The sequence below is a fragment of the Chlorella variabilis genome (genome assembly GCF_000147415.1).
Source record: "Chlorella variabilis unplaced genomic scaffold CHLNCscaffold_14, whole genome shotgun sequence".
In the NCBI taxonomy this organism is placed as follows: Eukaryota; Viridiplantae; Chlorophyta; class Trebouxiophyceae; order Chlorellales; family Chlorellaceae; genus Chlorella; species Chlorella variabilis.
This window is the reverse complement of record NW_005435074.1, coordinates 1,147,348-1,169,218: the sequence shown is the minus strand read 5'-3', so window position 1 is coordinate 1,169,218 and position 21,871 is coordinate 1,147,348. Positions and strand designations below refer to the sequence as shown.

General features: G+C 67.8%; 8 protein-coding genes across 8 annotated transcripts in view; 3 read left to right on the top strand and 5 right to left on the bottom strand.

The window, feature by feature from the left end:
• CHLNCDRAFT_135824 (hypothetical protein) overlaps positions 1-966 on the bottom strand; it is a gene marked incomplete at both ends in the record, with an annotated part of 5,917 nt that extends 4,951 nt beyond the window's left edge. The window contains 2 exons of the mRNA XM_005846306.1: positions 26-112; positions 358-966. Coding sequence (XP_005846368.1) covers positions 26-112; positions 358-966 — 696 coding nt within the window. The remainder of the gene's footprint in view (positions 1-25; positions 113-357) is intronic.
• A 781-nt stretch (positions 967-1,747) lies between these two features.
• CHLNCDRAFT_31829 (hypothetical protein) lies at positions 1,748-5,052 on the top strand. Its single transcript, XM_005846472.1, has 9 exons — positions 1,748-1,867; positions 2,150-2,265; positions 2,365-2,708; positions 2,883-3,238; positions 3,466-3,555; positions 3,791-3,975; positions 4,185-4,354; positions 4,537-4,679; positions 4,836-5,052. Exons 2-9 carry the CDS (start codon positions 2,158-2,160, stop codon positions 4,856-4,858), a joined length of 1,419 nt encoding a protein of 472 aa, XP_005846534.1. The 5' UTR covers positions 1,748-1,867; positions 2,150-2,157; the 3' UTR covers positions 4,859-5,052.
• A 144-nt stretch (positions 5,053-5,196) lies between these two features.
• Positions 5,197-6,200, bottom strand: CHLNCDRAFT_36141 (hypothetical protein; the record flags this gene model as incomplete). The annotated part of the gene is made up of 3 exons (XM_005846305.1): positions 5,197-5,602; positions 5,740-5,875; positions 6,045-6,200. The coding sequence occupies 3 exons, from the start codon at positions 6,198-6,200 to the stop codon at positions 5,364-5,366; spliced, it is 531 nt and encodes a 176-aa protein (XP_005846367.1). The 3' UTR covers positions 5,197-5,363.
• Positions 6,201-10,026: 3,826 nt separating this feature from the next.
• CHLNCDRAFT_14420 (hypothetical protein) lies at positions 10,027-10,744 on the top strand (the record flags this gene model as incomplete). The annotated part of the gene is made up of 3 exons (XM_005846471.1): positions 10,027-10,082; positions 10,200-10,360; positions 10,557-10,744. Coding segments are annotated over 3 exons (405 nt in total), but the record flags the coding sequence as incomplete, so codon positions are not given.
• Positions 10,745-11,775: 1,031 nt separating this feature from the next.
• Positions 11,776-12,884, bottom strand: CHLNCDRAFT_135820 (hypothetical protein; the record flags this gene model as incomplete). The annotated part of the gene is made up of 3 exons (XM_005846304.1): positions 11,776-12,088; positions 12,282-12,739; positions 12,813-12,884. The coding sequence occupies 3 exons, from the start codon at positions 12,882-12,884 to the stop codon at positions 11,776-11,778; spliced, it is 843 nt and encodes a 280-aa protein (XP_005846366.1).
• A 767-nt stretch (positions 12,885-13,651) lies between these two features.
• CHLNCDRAFT_135819 (hypothetical protein) lies at positions 13,652-17,539 on the bottom strand (the record flags this gene model as incomplete). The annotated part of the gene is made up of 12 exons (XM_005846303.1): positions 13,652-13,870; positions 14,039-14,155; positions 14,264-14,371; positions 14,488-14,523; positions 14,619-14,723; positions 14,835-15,049; positions 15,231-15,862; positions 16,003-16,170; positions 16,285-16,441; positions 16,774-17,106; positions 17,234-17,293; positions 17,470-17,539. The coding sequence occupies 12 exons, from the start codon at positions 17,537-17,539 to the stop codon at positions 13,652-13,654; spliced, it is 2,220 nt and encodes a 739-aa protein (XP_005846365.1).
• A 209-nt stretch (positions 17,540-17,748) lies between these two features.
• Positions 17,749-19,191, top strand: CHLNCDRAFT_58313 (expressed protein). The gene is made up of 3 exons (XM_005846470.1): positions 17,749-18,009; positions 18,110-18,222; positions 18,390-19,191. Exons 1-3 carry the CDS (start codon positions 17,881-17,883, stop codon positions 18,550-18,552), a joined length of 405 nt encoding a protein of 134 aa, XP_005846532.1. The 5' UTR covers positions 17,749-17,880; the 3' UTR covers positions 18,553-19,191.
• Positions 19,165-21,580, bottom strand: CHLNCDRAFT_135817 (hypothetical protein; the record flags this gene model as incomplete). Its single annotated transcript, XM_005846302.1, has 6 exons — positions 19,165-19,381; positions 19,544-19,599; positions 19,755-19,889; positions 20,070-20,339; positions 20,447-20,950; positions 21,122-21,580. 6 exons carry the CDS (start codon positions 21,578-21,580, stop codon positions 19,165-19,167), a joined length of 1,641 nt encoding a protein of 546 aa, XP_005846364.1.
• Between the last annotated feature and the right edge of the window lie 291 nt (positions 21,581-21,871).

The window sequence follows — 21,871 nt, the reverse complement described above, 5'->3', positions numbered from 1 at the left end:
CCGCCTCGCGCTCCAGGTACTGCACAGCTTCGTGGCGCAGGTGCAGCTCCTGGGTGTCTCCGTCGCGGTACCGCACGCTGTGCTTCTTGGACTTGGGGTCAAAGGAGGTGACCTGGGGGCGGCGCGGGAGGGGCAGGCGGGGCGAGGGGGTGGGGTGGGCGCGCAATGGTGCAGGAGGGGAGCAGGCGCGGCGCCCGGGGCGGAGCTGGAAGGCCAGGAGGCGAGGGCCGGGCCGGGCTGGGCAGCTCTTTCGCGGCGCCGCAGCCGGCAGCCTCCAGCTTTGGTTACACACACATACAGCCCACCGCTCCTCCTCTTCCCTCGCCCCGCCCCCAGGCCCCCCACTCCCCTCCTCACCTTGCCCACATACCACTTGGCCATGCCCGGCCAGAAGACCTTGACCCGCCAGTGCACGGCGTCGTCGCCGCGCGGCGCGCAGGCGTAGGTGGGGTTGGCGGCGGCGCCGGGGGGCGGGTCTGACAGCCACTGGAAGCGGCTGCGCGCCAGGTGCACCCACTCCTCCTGGTGCTTCACCGCGCCCTGCGCCCGCTCCAGGTACCGCACCAGGTGCTGCTGGGTGGCGGGGTTGTACTGCGCGATGCCGGCCTTGGGCCAGTCGCTGAGGCGCGGCGACCACACCGCCACCTGGCGCCCCACCACCTCCCGACCCGCCACCACCACCGCGCCGTCCTCCTTGGCGGCGCCCGCGCCGCTGCTGCGCCCCCGCCGCCCGCTGCCGCCGCTGCCGGCCGACTGCTTGGAGCCCTGCTGCTGCAGCAGGCTGGCCGGCAGCTGGGAGCCGTCCTGCTGCGAGGAAGAGGCGGGCGCCTGCGCCGCGGCGGCAGCAGCCGACCGCTGCTCCGTGCCGCCTGCCGCCGCGCCGTCAGCAGCGGCCGTGCTGGCGGCGGCGGCCTTGGGCTCCGCTGCCTCGCCCGCCGTGTCTGCGGGCGGCGCGCCCTGGCACATGCTGTGCACGCCTAGCTAGCTGCCTGCGGCGGTTCCTGGCTGCAAGTCCTGCACGCAGCAGTGGGCGGCCAGCCGGGTTGGCAGGGAGGCAGGCGGGAGGCAGCAGCGGCAGCTTTGCTGGTTGGCAGTGGGCCAGCCAGTGTGGACAATACTGGGATTGGGATGTGCCAGCTGACAGGCGAGGGCTGCCCAAGAGCAGGCCAGCAAAAACCCAGTGTGCGCACTCAGGCGAGGCCAAGGCAGACTGCACTGAGTGGTGCCCAGCCCACCCACTGCAGCGGTGCATAGGAACCGGGGTGCGGCGGGCAGCGCAAGGGCAGTCGGGGAGCTCGAGGCGCGACCGGCGCCATGAACCCTTGCCTCACGGCATGGCAGCCCTGCCAGGCCATTCCAGCACCTATGCAACACCCCACATGCCCCCACCACCCGCCGACACCCTCCTGCAGCCCCGCGAGACTTGGAGGGCGGCGGGAGCGAGCACAGTGGCAGCAAGCCGGCCCAGAGTCCCACAATACAAAACCGCAACTCACCGTTTGCCACCTGCAGGCTTGCAGCCGCTGATCGAGCCTCCTGGCTCGCTGCGCGCCTTAGACGACGTTCGTTTGAGGGCCTGCGTGCAGGCCACCCGTGCCGACCAACTTCTGCGGTCCAATCGCATGGCCTGCTGCACTGGGTGCCGGAAAAGGGGCTCCGGCGGAGCCCCCGCGGTACGCGATGCGGTACGAGCGCTCTGCGGCTCAACAGGCCGCTTATTCAGTGACCGTTTCATCTTTACTCATCTGTTAGACTTAGAGTAGCGTGTTTGGCTTTCGGTGAGCACCGCCAAGCAGTTCAGCTTTGGCAGTTCATCTCCATCTCTCCACGCAGGCAGTGGCACCGCTTGCAGTCGAGCCCAGTCCAGGTAGGAGGCCAGCGCAGTCTTTGGCCAAGCGCACAAACCCCCTGCGCCGGTGCTGGCGGTGGGAGGGCGGCGCCGCCAACCTGCCAACCACCGCCGTGGCATGCCCAGATGCGGCCCAGCTGGTGCCGGCGGTGGCGTGACCTGCCAGGCCTCCCGACGCTGCCTGGCATTTTCAGACCTGCAAATAGCTCTTTGGCGCTGCCGGGGCGGCAGGGACCCGCGTGCTGCCACCCTGTCCCGCCACCCACTGCACCTGCCGCTGCCGCCGGTTTTCCCTCGCAGCAGCCAGTATGGAAGCGCTGCGCCCGGTGCTGGAGAAGTGCGGCCAGCAGCACCTGCTGGAGGGCTACGAGGAGCTGCCCGCGGAGCAGCAGGCAGAGCTGCTGCACCAGCTGGAGGTGCGGGCGGCAGCGGGAGCAGGGGCAGCCTGCCCGCCTCCTCTCCCTACCACCACCCACCCCTGCCCCTCACCATCCCCGCTGACCCTCCCACCGCAGGGCATCGACTTCGAGTATGTGAACCACATCTTCACCGCCAGCATGGCCGCCGCCGACATCCCCGCCGCCCCCGCCGCCCCCGTGAGCGACGTCACCACCCTCAAGTCGTCCACGCGGGAGCAGCGCGACGGGTGGCGCGCCCACGGCCTGCGCCTGATTGCGGAGGGCAAGCTGGCGGTGCTGCTGCTGGCGGGCGGGCAGGGCACGCGGCTGGGCAGCGCCGCGCCCAAGGGCTGTTACAACATCGGCCTCCCCTCCAAGAAGAGCCTGTTCCAGCTGCAGGCGGAGCGCCTGCTGCGCCTGCAGGCGCTGGCCGCACAGCAGGCCGGCGCGGGCACGCCAGAGTGAGCGGGCAGCGCGGCGGCGGGGAGTGAGGAGAGGGGTTTGCGCTCTGCCTCCTGCCCCCGCCTCTCTCTTTTTCCCTCACGCCAGCCGTGATTGGCCACGCCCTATCGCACCCCGTACCACCCCCACACCCCCACCCCGCCGCCGCACCCCTCCTGCCCGCGCTGCCGCAGGCGCCCGCTGCGCTGGTACATCATGACCAGCCCCGCCACCGACGCCGCCACGCGCAAGCACTTCCGCGACCACGCCTTCTTCGGCCTGCGGGAGGCGCAGGTGGCGTTCTTCAGCCAGGGCGCGCTGCCCGCGCTGACGGAGCAGGGGCGCATCATCCGGGAGAGCGCCTGCCGCCTGTCCATGGCGCCAGACGGCAACGGCGGCGTGTACATGGCGCTGCGCGCGGCGGGCGTGCTGGCTGACATGGCGGCGCACGGCGTGGAGGCGGTGGACTGCTACTGCGTGGACAATGCGCTGGTGCGGCTGGGGGACCCGCTGTTCACCGGCTTCTGCCACTCGCGCGGCGTGCAGTGCGGTGAGTGCCTGGGGCGCGGGTGGTGGTGGTGGTGGCGGGTGGCAGAGACTGCTGGGGCTGGGTGGCGGGTGGCGTGGCAGCACCTGGCGTGCCGCGGCCCTGCCACCCCCCGCGCGCCACATGCGCCTGCCCTGGCCCCTGCCCTGCACCCCCGCACCCTCCGGCAAGCCGCCGTGTCGCCGCTGCCGCCCACCTCGGGCACCTCCCGCCCCCCCGCCTGCCCGCAGGCGCGCGCGTGGTGGCCAAGGCGTATCCGGAGGAGAAGGTGGGGGTGTTTGCGCGGCGCAACGGCGCGCTGGAGGTGGTGGAGTACTCGGGTGAGGCCCTTGCCCCTCCCTTTGCGGGGGTGGGAGGGGGTGGTACTGTGGGGCCAGGCTGGCAGGGCTCGCACGCGGGGAGGCAGGCCGCGCTGGCTGGGGTGCCGCACTGGGCGGCCTGCGCCCGCGGGAGCGGCGGCACGGGGCGCCCCTTTTCTGAGGCCGGCACGCTGCGCGCCAGCACCTAGCCGCGCTTGAGCGCTCCCCGCCCGCCCTGCGCCCCCGCCCCCCTCAGAGCTGGATCCGGCTGAGGCGAGCGCCTCTGACCCCGCCACCGGCGAGCTCAAGTACGGCTGGTCCAACATCTGCCTGCACTACTTCCGCCGCGACTGGCTGGAGGGGGTGAGCGACAAGCTGGCGGAGATGGGGCGGTACCACGTGGCCCGCAAGAAGATACCCTCTCTGGACGGCCCCGTGGCGGTGAGGCGGCAGGGCGCTGGGAGGGGTGCTGGGGGAGCGGGTGGGGATGCGTGTGTGTGCAGGAGGCGGGCGGCTGGTTTAAATGTAGGACCCTGGCTTGGGCACGGGAATGAGGGCAGGGAGGGTACCTGCCCCAGCTCTGCGCGTGCGCCGCCCGAGCTTGGCCCGCGTGCCCGCCCGCCTCCCCGCCTCGCCCCCGCTCCCCGCAGGGCGTCAAGCTGGAGCTCTTCATCTTCGACACCTTCCCGCTGGCCGCCTCCACCGCCCTGTTTGAGGTGCGGCGGGAGGAGGAGTTTGCGCCGGTCAAGAACGCGCCGGGGCAGGGCCTGGCCGACAGCCCCGACACGGCGCGGGACGCCATCCTGGCGCTGCACAAGGGGTGAGCCCGGCTGTGCTGTGCGCGTGTGTGCACAGGTGGGGGTCTTGTTCTGAGGGAGCGTGCAGCCAGCGGCGTGTGAGGCAGCGGCAGGGTCGAGCAGGTGCCTGTGCGGGGAGGCGGGGGTGGCCTGCCACCCGCCCTGCCTGAGCTGCCGTGCCCGTGCCTGCCGCGGCCGCTCGCAGGTGGGTGGAGGCGGCGGGCGGGCAGGTGACGAGCAGCGAGGGGGTGGAGGTGTCGCCGCTGGTCAGCTATGCGGGCGAGGGGCTGGAGGAGCTGTGCGGCGGCAAGGCCTTTGCGTCCTCCTACGACATGCACCTGCAGGCAGGTGCTGGCGCCTGCGCATGCCGCCGCCACGCCTGCCGCCACGCTCTGCTTGCGCTTGCGCGACCGCTCCCCCCCTGCCTGCTGCCTCGCGCCTGTGTGGGGCCAGGCGTGACGATGCCTCTGCTGCACTGCCTGCCTGCTCCTGTTCGCCCCGCAGGGGTTCCTCCAGTTTGCGCCTAAGTCCGCCGTCGGCAAGCTGCTCAAAAGCGGCGCCGACGGCGCGGCAGAGTACTCGTCGCCCAGGCCAGTGCCCAAGGGCGGCGGCCCCGCGGGTCCCCGCATCGTGGCCAACTGCAGCCGCACGTTTCGCGCGCAGTAGGGCGCTGTCGCCTGGGGCGACGGCCGCACCGGCAACGGCGCACGTCGGGCGGCGTGGCGGCCGCACAGCTCTGGCCACCCGCTTTTAATCTCATGTTTTGAATGGCAGGCGTAGGCAGACCCTAAATAATCGCACGGCAGCAGGTTTGGGCACGGGACTTGGCCTTTTGGAACCTAGATTAGCTAGCATTGCTTTGAGTCCTGTGGGAGTGCCACACTTTGAACTGCTTTTGTTCGGATTTGCGATTCGGCTCCAATGTGAGGCATCGCAGCAGATGACATGTAACGCAAACGGGTCGGAAAACAGGCGGGAAACAGGCGGAGAGGGGAGCAGGAAGCAGTGTGTGCGTATGCGGTTGGGGGGCTGCTACTCGCTGTCCGACGGCGCTGCCACCTCCCCTCCCGCTGCTGCCTCTTCCGAGCTGGCTGCTGCTGCCGCGGCGGGTGCGTCGCTGTACGAAACCTTGACCATGGCAGGCCTGAGCAGCTTGTCGCCGATGACAAAGCCCTTGCGGAACTCCTCCAGCACCGTGCCGTCGGGCACATCCTCGCTCGCCTCCCGCATGATGGCGTCGTGCAGGTTGGGGTCAAAGGGGGAGCCCACGCCTGGCGGGCACGGGGGCGGGAGCGCGCGTGCGTGGTGAGGGTGTGGGAGAGGCGAGGAAGGGGGCGGTGCATGCAGCACGGGCAAGGGAGGCTGCGGGTGCGTGTGCAGCGCAGCCGGCACGCGGCGCCGCGCCCACCTGGCACCGCCTCCAGGCCCAGCCCCCGGAACAGCTCCACCATCTGCTTGTACAGCCCCTGGTACGCCGCATCCACACGCTTCTCCCCCTCAGTCTCCAGCTTCAGCTGCGCCTTGGCCAGCTCAAAGTTGTCCACCTGGACCCCAGGAGGGGGGGCGGGCGGTGGGGGCCGGGTGTGGGAGAGGAGAGGAGTCGGCGCGGGCGCGAGCCAGCGGGCGGGCGGCAGCGCCCCGTTCCCAGCCCCCGGCGGTGCGCCATCTCCCTGCAGCTGCAGCGGGCCGGCCCTCCGCCCCGCCCGGCCTCACCAGCGGCAGCAGCTCGGCCACGGTGTCGCCCCGCACCGACACCCGCAGCGCATCCTTCTCCCCGGCGGTGCGCTTGCGGAAGTTGTCAAAGTCGGCCTGCAGCCGCAGGAACTTGTCGCGCGTGTCCTGCGGCGCGGCAGGGGTGCAGGCATGCATCGAGGTCGGCCTGGCACAGCACCAGCAGCAGCCTGGCAGCATGTGACGGTGCGCTGCCGTCGCTGCACCCCTCTCTCCCCGCAACACACACCAGCAGCGTCTCCTCCAGCTTCGTGTTCTCCGCCGCTGCCTGCTCCGCCCGCGTGCGCAGCGCCGCCAGCTCAGCCTCCAGCTCCTCCACAAACGTCTCCTGCAGGCGGGGGGAGCACGCGGAGCGCCGCCCGAACCAGTACTTACTGTACTAGCCAGATTGCTGCAGGGCGACTGAGGCGCGCGCGGCTTGCTGGCGGCGGCTCCCCGGTGATCCGCCGCAGGCCCGGCAGCGGGCCCATCTGCTCACGCTGAAAGCTTCGTCCACAAAGTTGGTCTCCACGACTTGCTTGGCGCGCTCAATGAGGGAGTCCGCCATTGGCACCACAGCCTCAGCAGCAGAGCTGGCACCGTCTGCCGTCTCCACACTGCCCTCCTGCAGCATCGCCATCAACCAATTGAGAGCTGCCTCGGCCTCAATGCGTGGCGGCCACAGCAGCGAAGTTGCTAGAGCCGCTCACCTGGGCTGCCTGCAGCCTGCGCAGCGGCTGCACCCCGGGGAAACCCACGGCCCTGCTCCTGCTGGCTGCAGGGGCACGTCGTTGCGCCCGTCGGGCTGCAGGGCAGATAGCAGCAACATGAAGAGAAAGCTGCATGGCGGCAGGGAGCCTCGTGGCAGGCGACGGATCCAAGGTGATGTGATGGATGAAGGTTGTGGGCCACGGATGGTGATTTCACCATCCAGGCTAGACGCCAGCTAGATGGCCAGCGAGGCAGGGTGCCAGGGATACCCTCCAGCTTTCCCAAGGCATTTGCAAACATTGTTCAGGGTGTTTAACAACATTGCATAGAGGCCCTAGACGTGCAAGGTACGCAACGAGCACTGCCAGCCCCTACCTTCCCTGCAGTGCCTTGACCGTGCTGTCTGCTGTGGCTGTGGGACTCTGTGCACTTCACGGGTTGGTTTCTGGCTGGCGCGGGGCGTGGTTCTCGAGTTTGGCAACCTCGCCGCCCCCTCTCGACGTGCTGCAGGCTCTGCAGCTCCCCAGCAAGTAGGGCACCCTGCTCGCAAGACCTCGCGGGCCTTGGGCAACCCTGCCAACCAACCTGCCCGCTGGCCATGGTTGTGGCCGCAACGCCAGCAGCCAAGCGAGCAAGGCGTTGCCCCCAGCAGGTTGTGCAGCTGTCCACGCCGCAGGACAGCTCCAGGTCGCGGCAGGGCAGCACCAGGAACTGGAAGGTGGGCCTCACCCCCTTGCCCGCCGCTGCCCCGCCGCCGCCGCGCGCGTTGCAAACTGGCGAAGCCCCTCTCTTTAATACCCTCGCACTCTACCCTTCCTGCTGAAACCTGCCCTCGGGCAGGAAAGTACGCGTTGTCTTGCATACTGCTATCAAACGTGCTGGTTGCGAACTGTCCCGCCGCCTTCTCGCTGACAGCTTGCATCTTGTGCGGCTTGGTGCAGGTGCTGGTGAGTCAGCTGGGCCTGACTCCGTCACAGCTCTTCGCCGAGGCAAAGTACAACGTGGCCCTGCTGGCGCAGCAGCACCGCCTCGACATCGATGACCGGCTGCTCGCCAACCTGGAGCGCATGTGGGGCGCCGCCGTGCAGCTGGGGGTGGCCGACCCAGCAGGGCCCATCACCAAGGAGGTGCTGCTTGCCGTCCTGGAGTGGGGGGAGCAGGCCTGCCGCTTCCAGCAGGCAGCCTTCGCAGCGGGCTTGCAGCCGACCGCCATGCCGCTGCGCCCGTCGCAGCCGCCAGCCGTCCCCCCGACTCGTCCCCAGATGACGGCAAGGCCCCAGCCAGCAGCACAAGGGCAGGCGGCAGGCAGGCCAGTGATGTTCTTGCAGCAGGGCGTGGTGCACCAGCAGCAGCGTCAGGCGCAGAAAGGGCTTCAGCGGCAGTCATCACAGCTGTCAGCGCTTACGCAGCCGCAACCGCAGCAGCCGCAGCAGCAGCCACCGCCACAATTGCGGCAGTCCCAGCAGCAAGTGGCACCGCAACTGCTGCAGCAGCAGCACCACCACCAGCAGCGCTCCGCTGTGTTGATGCAACTGCTGGCGTCAAGGCGTTTCCCTGCGGGCGCCCATCCCCTGCTGCCCAGGCTGTGCCTGGTGCTGAACGGCTTTGAGCAGCTCACGTCCGCCGTGCGGCTGCCGCCAGACATGCGCCTTGACGCTCTCGTCTCCGCCGCGGTGTGGCTGCTCCAGCTGGGGCCCGCGGAGCAGGCTGTGCTGGCAGAGCGCACAGACGACGTGTGCCGGGTGAGTCCACGCTCCCTGGGCTGCTCTGCACGGCTGCCAAGCCCGCTGCTGCTGCTGCTGTGCTTTCATGTACTGGCCTGACAGCCGCGGCCCTACCCATCCCTGCCATGCCTACTCGCAGCTGCTGGGGGCGGTGTCCCTGGCGCTGCAGCAGGAGCACCTGTGCCGGGAGCGGCTGGCAGCCATCCTGCACCAGGCTTCCACCCTGTCCAAGCTGCTCGCCCAGCATGTGCCAGCAAATGGCGCAGGCGGCCAGCAGCTGGACAGTGCAGAGCTGGAGCACATCGGCGCGATCCAAGCGCAGCTGGTGCAGAGCTGCTGGGAGCACCACAAGCAGCAGCAGCAGCAGCAGCGAGGCGGCCAGCACCATGGCCAGTCTCAGCCGCCGCCGGCCACCCCCAAGCAGACGGGTGTGGCAGGCATGGTCGTTCTGCCAGCCGGAGACACAGCCTCGCTGCCCACCTGTGCAGCAGGCAGCAAGCCCGTGGGCGAGGAGGCGCAGGAGGCGGATGATGCAACAAAGCAGCCCTGCGACGGCGGCTTGGAGCCCATCTTCCTCACCATGGCAGTGTCTGCCAACGAAGCCCGCCTGCTGAAGGTCCTGCGTGGCAACCCTGGTATCGCGCCGCAGGTGGTAGCATTCCTCAAGGAGCAGCAGGCTGCTGGACTGCTGCCCTCGCCAGCGCCCGACGCAGCAATCCTTGACCCCAAGAAGCACCAGGCCGCTGCTGCACCCATCGCGGCAGCAGGCAGCGGGGGTGAGAGCATGGGCGCAGAAGCAGCAGCAGCAACAGCGGATGGCGCAAGGTCCAAGTCGCCATCTGCAGATGCGGATGGTGGGAAGCCCGACTGGATGCTTCATGCCGAGGCCACACTGTTGAGACTGAGGGAGGTGCTGGCTGTCAGTTCAGCGGCAGAATGAAGTCTGTCTTGCTTAGAATCAAATGCTACCCGCATCTGTCATTCTGTAAAGCTTGCACAGAACAGGCAGCTTTTTATGCAGCTGCGCACTGATCTGTGCATCCCAGGTCACCGACCGCGGTCAACGCCACGCTGGGGCATGCTGAGAGTGATAGGGCGGGCAGCTGGAGGTGGGCCGCATCATTCATCTCTTTCCACCAAACGCCCTTCACCTGGTGGTGGTGCGCAAAGTCCAGAGCACCAAAGTGTACACACTCCACAACCCAGACATGGCGAGTGAAGCCACCTCGCAGGCTGGGGCGGACGACGTGTGGTACCGTCAGGTGCGCCTGATGTAGCGAGAGATGGCCGCCAGATGCATGTGCGGCAGGCAGGCCCCCGCAGCGGCGAGCGCCCCGGTGCCGCCCCCAGGTGCACCCTCACCGACCCGTCTGCCCCTCCGGTTGCCTATCCCGAGCTCGCCTGCCTGCAGTATAGAGACGCGACAGATCTACCATTGGTGGGCGGGGCGCCAAGCCATGCGCACAAGCTCTCCACAGCCTGAACTGCTCGCCAGCTGCCAGTCACCGCCGCCTGCTGCCAACCATCCACCACCCTCTGTTGCTGCGCAGGTGATGGGGCTCATAGACAATGAGCTGTCCGAGCCCTACAGCATCTTCACATACAGGTGGATAATGTGGCCTGCAGTGACGCCCGGGGGGATGGCAGCGGCCTGCCATGCCTGCCCTGCTGAGCAGTGTGTCATTGCCCCGTTGCCCCGCCTGGCCCCGCCTCTGCCCTGCAGGTACTTCCTGCACAACTGGCCCCACCTGTGCTTCCTGGTGTTCAAGGGGGACCGCTGCTTCGGCACAGTGGTGGCCAAGATGGATGTGCACCGCGACAAGGCGCTGCGCGGCTACATCGCCATGGTGACGGTGCAGCAGGAGTTTCGGTACCTGGGAGTGGGTGAGCGTGAGGCGGGGCGGGCGGGGGCGCGTCCTGTCTTGGGCATGGGCATGGGCACGGCTGAAGCTGGAGCGGGGGGAGTGGTCAGCAGGGCATGTGGGTGTGCGGGCAGATGTGCGCGGTGTGTGCATGCGCCAGTTGGGCGCCAGCCTTTGTTGTCCCTCGTCCCCGACGCCGCCTCGCCCTTGTTGCGCAGGCAGTGAGCTGGTGCAGCGCACGATATTTGCCATGGTGGCGGGTGGGTGCGAGGAGGTTGCGCTGGAGGCGGAGGTGACCAACAGCGGCGCGCTGCGTCTGTACCAGAAGCTGGGGTTCATCCGGGACAAGCGCCTGCACAAGTACTACCTGAGCGGCAGTGACGCCTACCGCCTGAAGCTGCTGCTGCCTGCGACAGCGGAGCGGCGGCGGCAGGAGCTCGAGGCGGCGCAGCAGCTGCAGCAGCTGGGGCTGGAGTCCCAGGAAGGGCTGGAGCAGCAGGAGATGCAGCAGCCTGCGCCGCCGCCGCTGCAGCAGCAGCAACATGGGGAACACGACCATCAGGCGGCCGCCTAGCACTCAATGTCACATCTCTTGTTACAGTTGGAGTGGAATGATGGGCAGTGTGCCAGATGCAGCAGTGCTGGTGGCTACTGCCTTGTGAGCGCCCATGCAGCCCAGAGAGCTGGCGGCCCAAACACAAACGCCAGGGCGGCGATTCCATTTGGCATGAATGGGAAGGCAACCAGCAGGGATCCATATTTAATCATGCCACCAAGTGCCAGCGAAACTGCGGATAACTTCAACAAGAACTCGATGTCGCTGCTGCTCGGTGCCGCCTCCACCGGTGGCGGCGGCGGCCGCGTGGCAGCGGGTTCAGGCTCAGGGCTGCTCTGCCCATTGGCGCTCGCGGCTCTTCCTGGAGAGCTGCTGGTGCCTGCTGCCCTGCGGCGTGGAGCTGCTGCCAGCCAGTGCGGCGACGAGACTGCACGCAACGAAAACAGCGCAAGCTCAGAGGTTACCGGCAATTATAATGGCATCGCAATGTGCAGGGATCAAAAGGGCTGGCGTCAGAACAACCTGGGGCTCGGAGGTAGGGCTGTAGTCTGCAAGCGGCACAAGCAGGTCCAGCCACAACCATGGTCATAGCAGCAGCAAAAAAGCAGCAGGTTGCAACGAGCAGAGATCGCCTGGGTGCAGAGGCGCGCATTTAGCGTGGTGGTGAGTGGGTGCCGCTACACCATGATGAGTGGCGGGCCCCGCACAGGTGCATGGGTCTCTCCCCCACATCGCCCTCAAACACGGGACTCACGGCACTCAAGTGTCCTCAAACAAAAAGGGAAAGTGATCTGCTTCTTAACGACCATCCAGGGGCTGATGTTTGCTGAATGTACATGAAAAAACGCAGGCAAGGCGGAGCAGTAGTACAGCGAGGCAGCTCACACCGCCTCGCGCTGGCACACGGGGCACGAGTTGCGTTCGGAGAGCAGCCAGCGGTCGATGCAGCGGCAGTGGAAGGCGTGGCGGCAGGGCAGCACCTTGAACTCGTCGCCCGGCCGCGCCTCCTCCAGGCAGATGGAGCACGCGTCCAGCTCGGGGCTGCCGGCGCAGGCTGCCTCCGCCCCGCGCCCCGCCAGAGGCACGCGCACCGTGTCCAGCTGGCTCACGCGGTCGCGCGGCGCCACCTTCTTCTTGTTGCCCTGATCCAGCGCCAGCAGCTGCTCGTAGTCTGCCTCGGTGAAGTCGCGGCCGCTGCAGGCAGAGGGAGGCAACACGGGCAAGGCCAGGGGCGGGCACGTGAACGGGGCAGAGGGCAAGAGAGGGGTTGTGCAATGGGTGGGTGGTGTCGGCACGAAGGCTGGCAGGACTGCCACCCCAGGACAAGAAGCCAGCAGTGAGCGGCACAGCGCTGGCTGCAGCATGGCGCAGCTGCGTGCCGGCCCACCTGAGCAGCAGGTCTGCCGGCAGGCCGCGAGACAGGCCCACCATCAGGTGGGAGTGCAGGTCGCCCATGTAGCCGGCGCTGCGCCCGCCATGCCCGCCCGCGTGGTAGGGCGGCGGCATGAGGTGGCCCATGGCGCTGGCAAACTCGGCCTCCGCTGCGGGGCCGCGCCGGCCGCGCTGGCTGCGCTGGCCCTGGCTGGCCGCACGGGGCGGGGCCTGGCCTCCTGCACTGGCGGCTGCCGCCGCTGCGCTGCTGCTGCGCTGGCGCTGAGCGGCAGCCCCGCCGCCGAGGCCGCCAAACAAGCCGCTGAAGAAGCCGCGGCCGCTCCAGCCACGCTCCGACGCGGCGGCTGCCTCCTCCGCCTCGGCCGCCGCCTCGGCCGCCTCCAGCTCACGGAAGCGGCGCTGCAGGCGCGACTCGGCGTCCACGGCCGCTGCCGCACGCCTGTCCTCCTCCTCCTGCACGTGGTGAGCAGAAAACATATCACAGTGAGGCATTCATGCAAATCCCAGGCCTCAGCAGGTCACCCACCTGCAGACGCTTAGCCAGCCTGAAGTCGTCAGCCTCCTCCTGGGGCGAGCGCTGCCGCTGCTGCTGACGCATTGCTGGGCCCATCGGGGAGGCTACTGCCGGGCGCCCCGGCTGCCTAGATGGGCGCTGGTGCAGGCGTGGACTGTCCGGCGAGCTACGGTTGGGCGCGTTGCCGGCTGCTGCCGCAGCACCCCCGCCCCTGCACTGGCCCGCTGCTACGGCGCCGCTGCTCGGCTGTGCGCCAGCCGCTCCAACCTGCTCCGCACGATCCATATCTGCGGGGAAGGGAGCGAGGAGGAGGTGAGTGGCCGTGCGAAACCTCCAGCGGTCGCGGTCGGGCGCAGCAGGCCCCAGAACCACCTGCGCCGCCTTCGGGCCTCCCCTCCGTCAGGTCGACATACTGTGGCAGGGAGGGCGGCGCAAAGGGGGCCAGCCTCCTTCGCTTGGAGGCAGGCCCGCTCCTTGGCGAGCAAAGATCCACCACTGCGTCATCTTGATCCATGGTGGAAGAACAGGAAGAAGAAGAAGTGACACAGGGAGTGGTGATCACACAATGCGCCGCCGCACCGCCCTGCCACAGCATGCCCGGTCGTCGGAAGTGCACTGCCGGTGGGTGAACGGCTGAAGCACCATCACCCCGCGCCAGAGGCGTTCCTGGATGGCCTGGTGCACCCCACAGTTGCTCGTGGTGGCGGTGGTGCGTACCAGGCCCGCAGAAGCGCTCAGCAACTAAAAGCAAGCAGGGAATGGTGGCAGGCGCAGAGCAGAACATGCAATTGGCAGCAACCGAACGCACCAGCACTGTGCAAGACAAGCAAACAGAGAACTGCCGATGCAGGTCACATGATGGCACAGTCGGCATGGTGTCGCCGGCCCTCTACGTCCTCGTCATCCTCGTCCTCCTCCTCCCCTTCCTCGCTGTCACTGCTGTGCATGGCCTCCAGCTGCCTGGACCGCAGCAGCAGCTGCAGCATCTCCGGGCTGATGAACATGCGCCGCTCCTCGCCCTGCGCCGCCTGGTTGGCAGCCATGCGCCGCTCCGCAGCGGCACCCAGCACCTGTGGCACGGCATGGCGTGGGGTGGCAGGTGGCTGGGAGGCAGGGCTTCAAGCTGATACCCTGCAATGCCTGCGGCCTCTGGGTAAGAGGTCGCACACGCCGTTGCTGCAACAACATCCCTTTCCCACGACTGTCACACCACCCCTACGGGCGGCCCCCCTCTTCACCTGCGGCTCCTCCGCGGTGGGGGCCCACAGCTTGATGCTGTCCTCAATGCCGCTGGTGGCCATGGTCAGCAGGTGCTGCGGGTGCGGCTCCAGGCAGTTGACTGTATCGGCGTCACCCTGCAGGCCGCGCACGCACATGGGTTGGGGCTTGGGGCAGGGGAGCACCATCCTTCCCGCTTGGTTCTCCTCCTTCCATGCGCTCCTGCTCCCTTGCTCTTGACGCACCTTGAGCACCGCCTGCACCACCCCCGAATCCCTCTCCCACACATAAATGTGCCCGCAGTCTGAGCCGCTCATGACAAACTCATCGTCCCGCCCCAGGAAGCTGACGCCCTGCACAGGCAGGCACCGACGCAGGGGTTGGTGCAGACAGGGGAGGGACAGGGATCCCCGGGGCGAGCCCCATGGTGTGGGGGCTTGAAAAGCTGCGAAGCGCCCCGCCGCCTCACCTTGACTGTGCGATAGTTTCGGTGCCCCTTGTAAGTCTGCAGGCCATGAAGGAGGGCGCAGGTCATTCAGGTGTGCACACATCCGTGCAACCAAGCAAGGCTAGGCAGGGCAAGCGGCCCCGCCGCCCCACCTGCAGCACGCTGTCATCGGGGTGCCCGTCTTGCACGTTGCCGCTGGGGGCGCCGCCGCGCTGGCCCGCCCTCGGCGCTGCGTCGGCATCGTCCACCAATGCCCCCTGCACACAGCGAGGCAGCCCAGCGCCCCAACAGTCTCATCTTCCTGGAGCTGAGGGGTTCAGCCACGTGGCCAAGTGGGACGTCGGCAGACCATCCTGCTGCGCATGCACGGGATCGAGGTGGCCTGGTCGTGCCTGCGGCAGCTCCCCCTCATCCTCAAACTCGTCCTCCTCCTCGCTCTCCTCCTCCTCGCTCTCCTCCTCCTCGCTCTCCTCCTCCTCGCTCTCCTCCATCGCAGCATCGAGATCAAACGGCTCTGCCTCTGCGGCAAGCTCCGCATCAATGTTGTCCAGCTCAGACCCGCTGCCACCCCCGCTGCCTCCACCTGCACACAAGAGGCAGCAGCGTCAAATCAAGCTGCTGCCTTGGGAGCTGCAGCAGCCTTGCTGGTCAGGGCTGCGGTTGCTGCGTCAGAGCGGGATGGAGCAGGAGTGTCCCGTCATGGCTGGCTGCATGGCACGCATGGGTGAATCCAGCCACAGCAACTTGTCAACCCATCAACCCACCTGCGTCCTCCTGCTCGCTGCCGCCCTGCTCGCTGCCTCGTGCCTGTCCGCGTCCCCGCTCCAAGCCGACGCCCTCGCCACCCTCCTGCCCATGCCCCCCCTGCTGCTGGCTGCTGCAGCCACCATGGCGGCCTCGCGGCAGCTGGTCAAGCCAAACAGCATCAGGCTGCCTGCTGCCGCCAGGACTGCCGCTGCCGCCTGCTGCCGCATCCGTTGCCACGAGCGGCAGCGGCGGCTGCGCCTCATCCTGGACAGCCACCTCATCATGCAACAGGCCTCGCCGGATGCTTGCATGTGCCTGTGCTGCTGCCGTGGCAGGGGAGGCAGCCTGCTCATACTGCGCCTGTGCCAGGGCTGCTGTCGCTGCCCGCCGCTGCTGGGTGCGGCGCACCCCGGCGTCTGCATCCGCCTGCCGATCCGCATCGCCTCGCTCCGAGCCGCTGCCACCTCCTGCAGTGCCAGCGCCACTGCTGCGCCCCCGCTTGTTGCCCTGCCTGCTGCTGCCACCGCCACGCTCGGCACCGGCACGGCCCGCCGAGGCGCCAGCTGCCGCTCTGCAGTCGCCGCTGCTGGCGTTTGCCCTATCTGCTGCTGCTGCTTGCTGCTGCTGCTGCTCCTCCGCGGCAAACAGGCTGCAGAGGAGTCAGGCAGGCGGGCGGGGTGGGCAGCAAAGAATGAATCAGTGGGGGGCGCACTACTGGCAGGCCATATGCACCAGCGACCGGCACCACAGCCAGCAGCAGCATTTCAGCAGCAGCAGGCTGCCCCTCACTAGATGTTCTCGTCGTTGTAAGAAGCCAGAAGCTGCCCGCCCTGGCTGAACACGGCACAGGTGACGGTGATGAGGGAGTGGCGGCCCCGCAGGTGCCAGGGAGCCAGGCGGTGCAGCGGCTCTGCCAGGGGGTCGCCAGAGGGGGCCACCCGCCTCAGGTCGAAGATCCTGCACAGCGCAGCACAGCGCAGCACAGCGCAGGCAGCATATCACCGCCTGACACCCTCGCCCCCCCCCCATAGGACCCAAGAACATGCACCGTGCAGCCAGCCGGCGGCGCACCTGACAAAGGGGTCGCCGCCCGCCACGCAGAACTGGGTGGTGCCCAGGCGGCAGTGCACGCTGTTGAGCTCCAGCCGGCCGCGCTGGGTGCGGCAGGCCAGCAGGCGGCGGTTGGCGGCGGCAGGGTGGCGCAGGTCAAAGTGTCGCACCTCGCCGTCTGCGGCCGGGCAGGGGAGGGCGAGCCGGGCAGCGCGAAGGTCAGCAGCCACTTACGCAGGTATGCTGCGACCAGCAGAGCATGCGACAACACATGGCGGCTGGCGGGCAAGCAGCAGAATCGACGCATGGCAGGCAGCTGGGTGAGTGCTGGCTGGCAGGAGGGGTTTGAGGTGGTCCCGCCTCACCCTCGCCTGCGCAGGGTGACGCAGCGGTGAGGGCGACTTTGTCACGGCGGGTTGCCCAACAGCACTTGTGGTTTTGTCCGCAGCAGCGCCGGTGCGAGGCACGTTGGCGCGCTTATGCCCGCCTGCTGCTGCAGCCGGAACTCACCGCAGGACAGGAAGCAGTGCGGGCTGCCTGGCTCCAGCGCTAGCTTGTGGGCTCGCCCGCGGTGGCACGCCAGCCGCCGCGTCCCCACCGCGGCGCCGCCGCTGCCTTGCTGCACAGTGGCCACTCGCACCAGGCCGTCGGCGGCGCACGTGACCACGGTGCTGTTGGCAGAGTGCGGCATGATGCGGGCCTGAAAGACGTTGTTGTGGTGTCCCGAGTGGAAGGCCAGCGTGCGCGTGCCCAGCTGCCAGTCCCAGAAGAAAATCTGCATGTCATCGCTGCCGCTGACCAGCAGCTGGCCGTCGGGCGAGAAGTGCACGGTGTTGACGCAGCCTGCGGCGCCAGGGGCAGCACTGCATCGAGCCTGCACCAAGCACAGCGGCAGCAGGCGGCCAAGGACCCCACGAAGGCGGTCGGGCACGGCAGGGCGAGCGCAGGCCGGAAGGCTGCCTGGCCCCACCGTCGTGCCCTTCCAACGTCCTCTCCAGACGCAGCCGCTTCACCAGAGTGCTGGACCAGCCTGCAGCAGCATAGCAGAGAGCCCTCAGTACGGGTGTGGGGACCGCCACCGGGTGCGCGCCGCCAGACCCCACACCGCCACTCCCTGCTGAGGGCTGCTGCCGGGACCCTCCCAACCCTGGTGCTTTCCACAGGTGATGGGTGAACTACTATGGCGGCCTCCCGACAAGCGCCCACCTGGGGGCGGGTTCTGCACCCCTGGCCCCTGCCCAATTTGCTGCTGACGCAATCTGCCCAACATCGCCATCTGCTCCCATCGCCCAAATTCTGTCGTTCCGTGTCCCCAGACGCTCTTTTGTCGATATGCCAGGTCAGCAATGCAATTCTCTGGCAGAGGAGTCCTTAGCTCTAGCAGATCTGCCTCCTTAGCTGCGATTGAGCAGTGACAAAGACACCAGTGGCCGCTTGGCTGGCTGCCTACACCCAGCAGATGGGGAGCGCACTGCGACCACCTCTTTCGTAAAGTTTAAAGGCGCACTTTCAACCAGAGAAGCAATTGATTGCAGGGAAACTCGCCGGCGGGCCCTCATCCCACTCTCCCACTCCTGACCGCCTCACCGTCCTCGCCACCGCCTGACTGGCGTCCTCATGGACCGCCCCGCAGAAGCCAGCGCCGCCAGCACCATTCCGGACAGCGACGCATGTGTGGCCCACCTGAAAGCCTCTCTAGCACTCGAGCGGCTCAGAACGCTGGCAATCCAGCGGCTGGAGCACGATGTGAGCTGCAGCCGGCCCCCCGCTGCCGTCCAGCGGACTGCCCAGGAGCTTTGCCTCCCGATGCTGAGCGGCAGTACATACCCATGCCTGTGCTGCGCAGGAGCGGCTGCGGCAAAGCATAGAGGAGGCCGTGCTGCACAGCAGGGCTTTCACAACATTTTCTGGGGAGCACAGCAACCGGCACCTGATCGGCAGCCTGCAGGCGGAGCTAGGGTGAGCGCATCTCTGCCGCCTCGCAGCAGTGCCCCTGCGCGCCGCTGCTGCCGCCCGGCGGCTTGCGCTTCTGCCGCTGCCCCTGCGCGTTCCCATTTGACACGCAGGCTCGCCAAATGGCGGTGGACACTGCGTCACCCCTTTTCCCCCTGTTGGTTTGCACGCAGGGCCGACCTGTCGCGTGAAGCGCTGCGAGCACTGTGGCGGGTCCTCACCGAAGCTGAGGGCGGCATGTCGAGCCAGATAGACGATGCCATCCGTGCTGCGCTGTGCCAGCTGCATGCACAGGAGCTGCAGCCGCATCCTAACGCGGCAAAGAAAGTAGACTAACGTGTTACGGGTCAAAAAGATTGTCAATAAAGAAAAGAATTGGAGGTGAAATTGGTTCTGTGTGGCAGCACGATGCAACAACCCTTAAGGTTGACTGGGTTCGATGGATTCCATGGATATGGATCGAGATCGAGAAGGATGCACTGAAATGCACTGAAATGCACTGAATGGGGGCATGGTGGTCTTGGAAGCTTGGTGCGCCTTGGTCAAATTGAGAGAAATAGATGTGACGGAGGAGTAGTAAGGTACAGCAGCGGGGGTGATGGATGGAGGGCGGAAAAGTGGGTGGAAAGACCTGTGGCGCGTATCAATCGAGCTGGGACAAGGCAGCACGGCACCAATACTTTGCGTTTCATTGGAGGGGTTGAGGTTGACGGTGCAAGGGGGTGTGGTAAATGCAACAGCCACGGGAAATGGGCACGAACAACGCACCGATGGGAAAGGGGTGCAGAAGAAGCAAGAAATGGGACAGCATTGGGAGCTTGCCGCACAAACAGGCAAGCCCGGCTCATAAAAATGCAATGCTGTGCTAGTGCAAAGTAGGCCAGGACAACACAGTCTGCACGAGCAGTATGTGTGAACGGGCGCAACAGGCTGATGGCCTGAGCTGGCTCAGGTCTGTGGGGCCACATTGGCGCCGGAGGAGGCTCCGGCGGGGGCCAGCAGGCTGGGCGCGCCCTTGGCGCGCGCCTGCCGCTGCTGGCTGTCCATCAGCAGGATGTTGTAGTCAATGGCCACAATGTCGGGCAGGAAGGGGGCGGAGGCGTGGTTGATGTAGGCCTTCTGGATGGGGGTGGTGGCTAGCGCCTGCTCAGCAACAAACTCCATGCTGCAGCCATCCAAGGGGGGGTGGGGCAGCAGCGGATGCAAGCCGGCAGTGAGGCACCCTGCCTGGATGTGGACAGCTGGCCACCAGCCAGCTAACGGTAGGAAGCACAGCGCGCGCTGTGCACAGAAGCAGGACCAGGGCACCAGCGCCTGGCAGGCTCACGTGGCAACATATTCCTCCTGCACAGCGCCCGCAATGTGGCTGGTGATCTCCAGCAGCTGCGGCACAAGGTAGCGGTGGCGGCAGTAAGCTGGGCGGCAGCAAAGGCCAGCGCCACATGTTGTGTGCAGGCACAGGTCCGTGCCCGCTGCTTTGCATGCGCGCTGCTCAGCAGCAGGGGCTGCACAGCCACACTCCCTGGTAGCGGCCTCACCTCCAGCGAGGAGTTGGCGTTGGTGACGAGGCCCTCGGTGGGCTGCAGCGCATACTCCTGCAGCCGGCGCACCCATCTGGACACCCCCACCGCAATCTTGGCCAGCCTCTTGCTGTACGCGTGCCAGCTGCGGCGCTGCAGGCACCGGGAACGAGACCGGGCAGAGGAGGTTGGAGGCTGCGACATGTGGCCCCGCACAGCCGCATGGCCACCAACCCTCTGCCGAGGTGGGCCTGGACGATGCGCCCGCACGAGCGGCCCAGCTGTGCGATGCGCCGGCAGGCACCTCGCCGGGCGCAGCCCCCGCCCGCTCACCAGCAGCGCTCTCTGCGTCTCGTCCAGCTGCGGCAGCACCTCGGCCGCAATCTCCCGCCACAGCGGGAACTGGGCCGAGTTTTCTGGCAGCGCGGCGTGCGCCAGGTAGCACAGGTATGCCGGCTTCATCTCCCCCACGTGCCACCACACCTGCGTCATGCGCTCCTGCACCGCCTCCACATCGGCCACGCCGTCTGCGTCAAACCCCGAGGCCTTGGCCGCCACGTAGCTCACGCTCAGCTCCGCCTGCCACTGGCGGTAGTAGTCCATCTGTGGCAGCAGGGCAGCGGGGAAGGGCGGCTCAGCCCCACAAAGACAAGGGGTTCACAACGCTGCCTGCACACCCCCCCCTGCTTTGGCAGCGCCTGGCCACACACCAGGTGCTCCGGCTCGGTCATGGCCACCACGCTGGCCCTCACAGCCTCATCACGAGTGCTGGGGATGCTCTGCACCTCCCGCAGCGCGCTGCCGTCGAGCTGCGCGGCCACGCCCGAGCGGTGCGGGTCGGCCAGGTTCCACGTCACGTTCTGCACACTGGGCAGCCCATCCACAGACGCGCCGCTGCCGCTGCTGCTGGAGGCCACCGCGCCCGCCTGCTGCACCGCCTGCTGCGCCGCCTGCTGCTGCCGCGGCTGCTGTGGCGGCCCCACTGTGCTCGCATTCTGGGCGGGAGAAGCCGCATCCATCTCCCCTTCGCTGGGCAGCTCTTTGATTGCCTTGGCCAGCCCCTGCGCGGCCACCCTCATGGGAGGCGCCTGGTCCCGCTGCTCCAGGGAGGGCGGGTGCAGCGATGTGAAGGTCTGCAGCATGGCGTCGCGCACCGCCAGCACCTTTTCGTAAATGCGGTTCTGGCGCTCCAGCTGCTCGTTGTCGCCCTCCAGCTGCAGGTGGGCGGCGTGGCGGCAGCGCGGGGCGGCCAGAGCAGGCGCGGATCAGGGGCACGGCCAGTAACGTGCGCTGGTGTGCTGCACTGGCAACGCAGGGCGAAGCAGTGGGGATGCAACTGCGCCAGTGTGCAGGCCGCCCACGACACTGGGGACCCAGCACCGCACCTCGTCAATCTGCTCCTGCAGCACCGTGCACTGCTCCCCCGCCTGCTTCTGCTTCTCGCGCTGCCTGGCTCTGAAGCGTTGCTGCGCGGCGCGGTTCTTCTCCCGGGCTGACGCCAGCTTTGCGGCCATGGTTGCGGGGTCCAGGCGGCCGGCGCTCTGGGCGCCGCCCTGCTGGCCGCCGCCGCTGTCCAGGGAGAGGCTGCTGTGCAGCCAGCTGCCCTGCGGCTGCACCTGCACCACCAGCTGCTGCGCAGTCGCGTCGTGAAATTGCTGCCATGGCGCGTGCGGCTGCACCTCCTGCTGCCCAGCAACGCCGCCAACCCACTGCACCTGCTGCCCAGGGAACTCAGACACGGCACCAGGTCCTGGGGCATACAGCAGGCTGGGCAGAAGGCCGCCGCCCTCGAACCCCGCTGAGGGGCCGAAAGCGAAAGGGAGGCCCTCGTTCTCGTCCCGCATTCCAGCTGCGCCTGAAATACTGCTGGTGAAGGCGCACCAGGAAATGTAAACGGCGGGTGATCGACTGCACAGAAGATCGGAGGCGCGCTCAGGTCCACCCGCGTCGGCCCTGTGCATCCGCCACCTCAGCGCACAATTGCACCATTCAGAACCGAACGCATGCAGCCAGAAGGCATAAGATAGGCAGGGAGCATCCTCTGTGTGGCCTGCAGCCGCCCTGGTGCAGAATGGCGGCCCCGCCTCACAACGACGCCACGGCGGTACCGAGAACGCATGTAGTAGAAAGTCCTC